The 9,857-nt window shown below is 37.8% G+C and overlaps 1 protein-coding gene across 1 annotated transcript; it reads right to left on the bottom strand.

Annotated features, from left to right (window-relative positions):
* Positions 1–482: 482 nt before the first annotated feature.
* Positions 483–9,649, bottom strand: prpf19 (pre-mRNA processing factor 19). The gene is made up of 16 exons (XM_079480598.1): positions 9,330–9,649; positions 8,838–8,987; positions 8,029–8,105; positions 7,786–7,927; positions 7,615–7,688; positions 7,474–7,539; positions 7,342–7,383; positions 7,160–7,234; positions 4,660–4,735; positions 4,462–4,571; positions 4,230–4,385; positions 3,423–3,492; positions 3,168–3,341; positions 3,005–3,087; positions 2,790–2,895; positions 483–846 (listed from the first exon to the last, which is right to left on the bottom strand). Exons 1-16 carry the CDS (start codon positions 9,346–9,348, stop codon positions 749–751), a joined length of 1,518 nt encoding a protein of 505 aa, XP_079336724.1. The 5' UTR covers positions 9,349–9,649; the 3' UTR covers positions 483–748.
* Positions 9,650–9,857: the final 208 nt, after the last annotated feature.

Raw genomic sequence — 9,857 nt, 5'->3', positions numbered from 1 at the left:
ATCTTTATCTGGCTCTAGTATCTAAAAAACTGTACATTTTTACTAGTAAACATGGTAGGCTACACGAGACCAGTTTTACTGCGCTTATGCTTTTTGTTGTCCTTATGTTATCTTTAGCTTTCTTGAAGCACAGTGGTTGGAGCATGGCTCTAGCAACATCAATGTCATAAGTTAAATTCCAGGGATTGCACATACTCCTAAACAAATAGCATAATGCAATGTAAGCCGTCTGCCAAATGCATAAATGTTAATGTTCTCATTTGTAAGTTGCTTTGGATAAAAGCGTCTGCTAAATTACTCAAAATGTATGCTGCTAAAAAGCAACTTTTTTGTTTCATCTGACCAAATTGGATTCTCATTAAAACCTCTTGTTATTCCAGTCAGCCAAACCTAAAATAAAAATCCTCAGAACAAAACTGAAAACAGTGGTATGTACCGTTGCGTCCCCAATATGCAGGAATATTAACATCCTTAAACAGTAATAAAAAGAAAAGATTCAACTTTATTGAAGACCATTTCTCTCTCCACAAAAGCATACAAAAAGCCATGTCATGGAACAATAATAAAGTTTACCAGACTAAAGGTGAAAAGCAAAAGAAAAAAACAGTAAAGAACAAGAATGTATATCTTTTTATATACATGCACAATTGTTTTACTGACACGTTATTTTAGGGGATGCATTTTCATTGAAACTGCAGGAATCTGATCCTTGTCATGTCTCTTCTGTTCTACTAACGGAAGTTCTATACTATAGGCTGTAGAATTTTAGACTTCTGTCCATGCCGGTGGAAGCCAGGAACTGGGCATGTTCACCAAAAGCCACACCAGTAACCAGACCAGAGTGATCTAAAAAAGACAGACAGAAATGTTAAATAAAAGAAACAATGACAATCCAAATATAGTTAAATCCAGATAAAATAAATATTGAAGCAGCCACCATTTTTCTGTCAACAGCACCTTGAGAAATGTATTTACTACTTTCACCGGATGTAGTTAATATCCCAAATGATCCATATTACATACAAATAAAACATAAGTTATGTAATAAAAAAGAATGACACAGGGTAAACGCAAAAAAAGCCAAATAGCGGCAGAATGCACTTTGAGAGTGAGGCACACTTTCCGCTCGGCATACAGTGTATTTATAATGTGCTGAAAATAACTTGATTTAATTTACTTGTTTCATTCATTGAATGAGTTTAAATCAATAAACAAGATTTTTAAGTCTTATTTGTGTTATGTTCTCAGTCGCCATGAGTGATCTAGTAATGCAAATGAGACATGGAGTATAGGCATATAGACTCTCATGCATAGTTAGTCTAAACGCCGGTTTGAACCTTGCTCTGAGCAGCTTTGAGTTGGTATGACTGCACGTCAAAATTAGTTGTTTTATCCTTTATCGCTTCATTTCTATATGCAAGTCATTTCACATCGTCCATAGAAAATTTGCTCTGATGTAATGCACGTTTGATGGCTGATGTTATTGTTATTGATGGATGAAATATTTTGATCTAATTCACTGTAAAGACAAATGTTAGTTTTAATACAAATGCACAGGGAAAGTTGCTCTCCTGAAATCAAAGTACATCCCTATGAATTAATGCAGCCTCTTCATGTACTGAATCCTCTATAAAATATGACATTAGTCACCGAGATTGTCTCAGTGTAATCAAAATGTGTGCCATGAATGACTATTAAAGAATGAATGGAGGTACACCACTTGAGGTTTGAAAGGGGGAGGAGATCAAAGTAAACTCAGGGTTTGCCAAAGAAACCCTGCACCAGACCTGGTTAGGGTCACAGACTAAGTTACTATGGATACGGAATCCAAGTAGAAGTTACCTCTCTTAGAAACAGGCTTAAGTTACCCACTTTCTCAGGTTTGTTTTACCTCACATTATAAACACAGTTTCCAGCATTTCATGGTTAATATATGCAGTGGTTTCACTAAACCACCTTTCTGAAACGGGCCCCAGATGTGATTTTGGCCCATTCTTCCATCTTGAAGGTTCCGTGGGCCTCTTCTTTGAACTCTGACCTTTAGTTCTTTCCATAGATTTTCTATTGATTCAAGTCAGGCTGGGCCATTCTAGCAGCTTTATTCTTTTTCTGAAAACAATTGAGTTTTTCCTTGGCTGTGCATCTTGATCATTCTGGTAGACGGCAGCATATTTTTTTGTCTCTCCATAATTGAAGGACGGATGAATAGACAAATGTGCAAAGTTTGCCAGTGCCGTATGCTGAAAAACAGCCACACACCATGATGTTCCCACCTCCAAACTTCACTATTGGTATGGTGTTTTTGGGGTGATGTGCAGTGCCAAAGAGTTCAATTTTATCTCAGGCTTGCCTTATGTTGTGCAGCAAATGTTAAACGAGCTTTAACACTTTTTTTCTTCAGCAATGGAGTCTTGTGTGGTGAGCATGCATACAGGCCACTGCTGTTGGTCGTGGTTGGTTTATGGTGAAATTATGTTCCTGCCTTCAGTTGGCTCCTGTTCTTCATGCATTCAATTATTTTTCCCTGTCTCATTCCATTTTATTATACTTAATTGGTGAACGTTTTTGTTTTGTTTGTATGTATTGATTACTTGGAGTGTTACCGACATCTGGTGAGAATTTCATTTCAACAGCACCTTGAGAAATATATTTACTGAGAAAAATTGTGACAAGTTCAATACTTATGTTACCCACTGTATATACGTAAATTGCTCCGCCCCTTGATACTGATATGTCTTGGCGATCCACAGACTGGCGATAGAATGATCTGATTAAATGATTACACTCACCAGAAAAGTTGAGGACCTCAGACCACTGTTTACAGATATAAACTCTAATGTCTGACCCTCCAACAGCCAGATACGTCCCACTCTGATCAAAGACCAGAGATTTCACCTGCAGGAAAAAGACAGAAATAATTGCCTTTTGACAAGCCTTTTATGAGACAATCAATAATTAACAAGTCAAAATACAGAATATAAAAACATTTAAAAAAATAGCAGACCTCATAATTGTTATCCAGAGTAATTGTCTTAAAATTCTTGAGCTTCCTCAAATCCCACAGTTTCAGTGAACTGTCCTGGGCACCTAAAGGTGAAAGGAAGACAGAAATAAGGAAACAAAAACTCACACAAAAGATTCCATTGTGTCAGGGTCATATCACCTACCAGTGGCCAGATAGTATCCATTCTCTGAAAAAGCAATGGCTGTTACAGGACCAGAATGGCCAGGGAAGTTGGCTACATTAGTCCGTTCCTTCAGATCCCAGATCTTAATCTGAGAATCAGCTGTACCAGTGCCAAAAATCAGACCGTCAGGGTGGAACTGAGCACAGGTCAGTGCTGAAGGCACAGGATATAGGGAACAGGTTAGAAATTAAATGTGCTGATATACAAATCAAGCTGACAGGCAGCAATACATACCACATGCAGCAGTCTCATCAGAGACTTTAGTCAGAACACGGCCAGTATGAATATCAGAGAAGGCCCAGTACTAGAAAAAAAAATTGCAAATGCAATATGTAAAGCGTTTTCTGCCTCTAATATGAATCATGAGTACCTATAGTATATTGCATACTTGCATCACATTGATCACATTTGTAAAAGACTGATACAGTAGTAGCATTCTTTCCGAAAACAGTTGACCTTCTGAACCTGTGCGAGGCGGAACTAAAGCACGAGCACACAACACAATCACATTATCCCTGCATTAATTGTTGGTTCACTAAGTTCGTGTGGTTTACCTTATTCACGCAAGCATCAATTGCCAACAAAACATACACACAGTTAGAGCAAGAGACAGAGTACGCCAACCAATGTACTGTGTTCTCGAAGTTCAAATGTGTTTGCTCACTGCATTTCGGTGAGGATTGTTATATAAGCGGTGGCTATAACGCTGGATTTGGAGTTTGTTTGAAACTGATAGATGGAGTGGTCCCAGCGCTAAAAGATGCCGGGCATTCTTCATATGTTAAACTCGTTTTTTGACAAGTTAACCATGTCAAACATGAGAAGCCAGCATGTTTAACATTGTAAAGTCAGAATGCATGAAACACTTTTGAACCACTACTTAAATTTAAAAAGAAAAAAAACTTGTTCACGATATTAAAAATGTTTTGATCTCTGAAAGTTTATAAAGACATAACCATGATCACAAATGTAATATGTTGCTTATTAACTGTTCCTGTAACTAGGCCAAGATTGGTTATTCAAACTGTGTGTGTCTGTTACCTGGTCCTCAGATGAGCTAAGTAGATAGTCTCCAGTAGCGTGCAGAGAGAGACCGGTAACACCTGCTTCGTGAGCCCGGATCACCTGCACACAGTTGGCCCCGGTAACAGACCACACACGGATGGTGCTGTCGGGAGATGCTGAGAACACCACCGACTGTCAGAAACAACACATGAGATGTGAGAAAAATTTAGTAACCAGGAATGACGGCATGTATGAGCAGGGCACTTACCTGAGTGGGGTGGCAGATGACAGACGACACTTTCTTTGTGTGTCCTTTGAGGGTGGCAACTATCTGCTCCTCTCTACGGTCAAACACCACAACGTTCTTATCTGCACCACCTGATGAGAGAAAGCGTATGTCAGAAATATACTTTTGGAAGCGTATGTACGAGTATGCATACATGCATGTGTGTGCGATCGTATATACCAGTGAGGACTTTGTTGGTGTCTGTTGGGCAAAGATCCAGACAGAGGATTCCTGGGATACTGGCACTGTGAAGACCCTAATCAGAAAATAATGTTTTAACTATTATCACACAAGAAAATTATCATATCGGGAAATATGTATTCTAAACTCTATTGAGCTACTTTGTGGTTGACTGCCCTCTATAGGCCATTATCTTCAGTGCTGTGGGCTGTGTAGCTACAGTTGGGCTCAAAATTATTCAATCGCTTTGTAAATATGACAAAAGGCTGTGAACAATCTGCCTCATAAAGCCTTTTTTTTCAATAAAAAAATGTGGGGGTTTGTCTCATGAAAAAAAAAAAATTTCAGGGGAGAAAAAGGTAACAAAGACGCAAGACCCCCTAAAGCTATACAGTAGGTAGTCAACCAGAATGCCTATTACCGGCACATTGAATGCTGCTGATGGGGAAAGGCGGCAATTGAAAAATATAAATACGTGAAACTACTCTAGGAGGGGCAATAGGAGAGTTTGCACCTTCAGAATTTAACCATGTAAAGTGAAACTGTGAAATGGAAAGTGATAAATTCCTTATTACGTGACATGAGGTAACAAATTTAGAAAAACTAAATCAAAACAACAGTTATTCACATTTTAATAACAGAAAAAAGAATTATAGGTGGAGAATGAGCCAAATACAGCACACATTAAAGTACTCATTTAATTTTTCAAGGCTTTCGAGCAAACATATGAATCCCTGTTATTGTAAAAAAACAAGGATAATTTTCTAAAGCGACTGTATTTGCCTGATAGTTCGAATAGAAATAATAACCACAGTCATTACAGACAAACCGTTGACCATTATTCATGACAATCCGATATATGAATCGGGCTAGTCTTTGAAGTTATGGGTCCTCACAACCAGTCAGAGAAACTTAGACAACAGGAATAAAGGTTTGTCATGGTACGGTTTAATTTTAAGTGTTTCCGTTAAATTCAATTTTGCCGTTGCGGGCACCAGGCCAAAAATCCACGACTGCAGTGACGCACTGTTTCCCATTCATTCCTTATTTGTCTAGCCATTGTTGTTTTCAACTCTTACTTACTAGCAACATTTTCTGACGCTTTTTGCCATTTTTGTTGAGAAGACACTTATAACGGTAAACCAATAGTCTTTTTGGATAAACTGTTTTAATTCAGTCGGAATTAGTCGTCAATTTCACCCTAGAGGTCACCCACCAGCATATTTAGCAGCTCTGAGGTGCAGCTATTTATAAATAACTTTGATTATCAAATTACTGGATAACAAAGTTTTCCTCCTGTTGTTTTGAACAACGTTTTTCAGCTTTTATCTTTTTTTACAGAGACTTGATACAGTTAATCCACATGTGGTTTTAAAAAAAGCGTTAAATTCCACATGTACCCTTCCTACCTCTCTAACAGCTAAGAAATATGCAGAAAATAAAAGTTCTCAAACACGTTACAGTCTTCACTGCAAAATAAATAAAATACAGAAGAATCCTCATTCAAGCTTCAAAATCACATTGATTTATTTACAGGAGTCACAGCAGCACGTTTAAGAACATGGCCACTTTAAGAGCAGCCACTCCAAGCAGGTCAAATATGCTTCCTATTTCCTATCAAGTCATGATAAACTAAATCACCCATATTCGCTGGCAATAACATCTGTGACTGTTGATGTGGAAAGGCAAGTACATGGAGGAAGAACGCATATTGAAAACACTGCCACCTTTTAATTTGTTCAATGTCATGTGAGAGAGGCACTGCACGCAACATGTGAGAGAGATAAGCACGGATCGCTCACAACTCTACAATGACTTAAGCCTCTTTAAATGGTAAAATAAATAGATGGGAACCATGTCAAATGTATTAATGGTGGCAACGATAAATAAATCAATATGGGAAACAAAAAACACAATAATAAGTTATGAGAAGTATAAAAATTTTTTGTTTAGTTTTGAAACTATGGCGACAAATAAGACTACGGAGGGCAGACATAGTCTAATTAATGAATGGTAAACACAGTCTTCACAGCATTCTTTGGTCATATTTACTAAAGGGTTGAATAATTTTGAGCACAACTGTAAATTTTATAACTTGTGACTAGAGCTTGTGACCGGCCTTTCCAAACAAGGACACCCAGGATAACAGCACAATAAATCTAATCTCCTGAAAGGAGATAATTGTCCTTAGAAAATGTATTAACCACACTGGATGTATATAGACGGTTTCATCAGACGAACGTACCTAGTCCAAGGTTTACTCCCAGACTATTTTTTATCGGTCTGGCTAGTAGCTAATAAAATGACAATTTATATTAATTTACATTTATATTTTATTGTATAATAATAGTTTAAAATTACAATTTGTAGAATTTTATCGTATATTAACTTTACTAAAACTATTTAAACTTAAAAAAAAATTAACTATTGTTTATGTTGTTGCCATGAAACCGTCTATACATGTATATATTGTGTAAAAAGGATGAAAGCTGGCACATACAGCATGAGTCGCCACTTGCCGATACTTGCTGAGATCTTCTGCTCTGACCAGCTCCTCTGGCACGGTCTTTCCTCTCTAAGAAAAACACAAGATAAGCCATTTTCTGTTCCTGCAAGCACAGCCAATGATATAAAGGCACATTGATATGAAACAAATACAAGCACTGGAATTCACATATTCACCTTCTTTCTTTCTGTGGTCAGGACAGTGGCCTTGTCTTGGAGCTGTAAAATAGGAAGGTCATTCTCATTACTTTATATTCAAATACAACAAATAGCTTTTTAAACAGTAATTGGTTTGTTCTTTCAATGTACCTTCTGTATGATCTCCGGAGTCATTCCAACTAGCTCACTGATCTCCATGGGCTCACTACCAGCACCCTGAAAGACCAAGTAAATTCTGATTGAACAATCATAACATTTAAACACCAATCACTGTCTAGGACAGTTACTAACCACAGCAGCAGGCTGGGAAGCAGGAGCAGCCTGCGGAGCAATAAGTCCAGCCTGAGGTTTGAGTGTTGCCAAGGCTGCAACACAACAAAAATTACATACAAAAAAATCATTTACAGCATGAATCTAAACCTGTCTGATGCCAATCTCTATATAATGCAGATTTGCCCTTACCCTCTCTGGCTGCGGTGACCTCTTTTGTAAGACGTGCAATGACTCTGCAGGCCGCATCATGCTGGTAGAGAGCATGAGACAGCTCCTGACGCGTGGTCTGCAACTGCTGCCTCAGAGTGAAACTGTGCAGCATTACAGCATCCTTTAAAAGAGAGAGAAACAAATTAACTCTGCAGCTTTGTTGGAAAAAATGTAGATTTACACATATATTCTTTGTTTCATAATGTGGTTAAGTAAACTAACCCATTCATCCTGCAGAGATTTAAGGATAGCAGGAATACTTGTGGCAGATGGAGCCTTTGGTCGAATTGGGTGATAGACTAAAAATAAAGAAATATATCTTTATATAAAGATTATATAAACCCACAACAGAAGAGATAATTGCCAGAGACCACAGATGATTGCATGCAACACGTTGTGTATTTAAAATGAGTGGCATAGCCACAGGTTAATTTTTATTAAAATTTCTCATTGTATTCCTCATTGCGGTCTATATCCTTGAAGGATTCTCAAAGCAACTTGTGTGTATATTATCCAAATCGACTAAAAAGCAGACTAGAAAATAGAGACATACATTTACCAAGCTTTAGGCCAACATATTTCTATTTACTCTTCGTTCTAAATTACATTTAATGTAATTTAGTAAATGGAATCCATGGTAAATGGATCCATGTCATCTTAAAATGTTTCAATCTCAAGGTTTTCAGGACAATGTTGTGAAGCAGTAAATGTGCACTGTCTGCAGTTTTTTAGCATCTACTGAATGTTTAGATGCAGTTAGACTGAACATTGAAAGGCAACTAAGATTATTCAATAAATCATGCAATCATCTAGTTCTATCATCACTCTTGTCTTATTCCTGATTTTCTTTCATCTTCTTTGTATTTTCCTTGTGCTACCTTTGTAGTTTCAACTCAAACTTTTAAATAACTGACGAAGTAATTTTCCTGACATAAATAGACAAGAGTTAGAAATCTAGTGAGACCCCTGTGAAAACTAGTGAACAATCTATTTCTTGGATCTATCATTGTTGGCATAGTCTGGTCTATCACCCTTTATGTCTATGAGCTGCTCTTCAGACAACGGTTGTCCATTGATGGGATCGGCTCCATTCTCTGCGATGTACTTTTCAATCAGACGTCTCTCGAAAACTTGGTTCGACACAGGAGAGACGCAGGGGTGCTCCGGTATCTCATTTGAGACTAAAGAGAAAGAAATATCATTACTAACGGCAAAGATGAAAAATAAATATGGTTGAAAGATAATGTTTACTACCTTGCAACAGTACAAAAAACCTATTACTTGGCTATATTTATCTTTATAATTTCACGTTCAAGCGTCACAACTCCAGCATTCGGTAATTTAATAATTATGAATTTCGTCTAGTTTACCGCCAAAGAACTATGCAATTAATATGTTTTCAAAGAGAAAAATAAACGTAAAATGTTTTCTAAAAATGACAGTTAGAAGTGCCGCAAATGTTACTCAACAATGGCTAATGCTACAATTAGCTAGTCAGTCATGCTAGAAACAACCTCACTTACTTGCACAAACAAGAGACATTTTACTCAAAGAGACGTGCTTCCGTTTACAAATAAAGTCAAGAATAAACTAAACCAATGCGCTATTTTGAATCCACGCCGAGTATTGATTCTCGGTTTAATCGCAGTGCTGCACGTCCTTATTGTGAACACGTTGAAGCGTCGTGCCGCTCAAACTGCACTGCATGATGGGAGCGAACTGCTTTTTCTTCTGCTTATGGAGTTTTGTGGTGGTTAGCAAAGCACGTTTGCAGCATTACCGCCACCTACTGGACTAAACAAGAGGCATCATGTTTGAAACCCTTAACTCCCGTAGTTGCCCCGAGCGTGGAAGGGAAACACTGATTATAATCATACTCTTCAACACTCCCGCTTTGGCCAAGAATTAACAAAAATTCACACCCGAAATGGGGTGCGGGAAACCCCTGCTAACCGACCGTCAGGGACCGGAATTCCGCTTTCACCTCTTTGCTTATTAGACGTAGTCGTGGCAGTTTTTAAAATGGTCTGTATTTTTGTTCGTCCTTTGCA

This window comes from Barbatula barbatula, assembly GCF_947034865.1.
Source record: "Barbatula barbatula genome assembly, chromosome: 18".
Classification (NCBI taxonomy): domain Eukaryota; kingdom Metazoa; phylum Chordata; class Actinopteri; order Cypriniformes; family Nemacheilidae; genus Barbatula; species Barbatula barbatula.
Note: the sequence above shows the minus strand (reverse complement) of the source record. Positions and strands in the feature narration are given on the sequence as shown.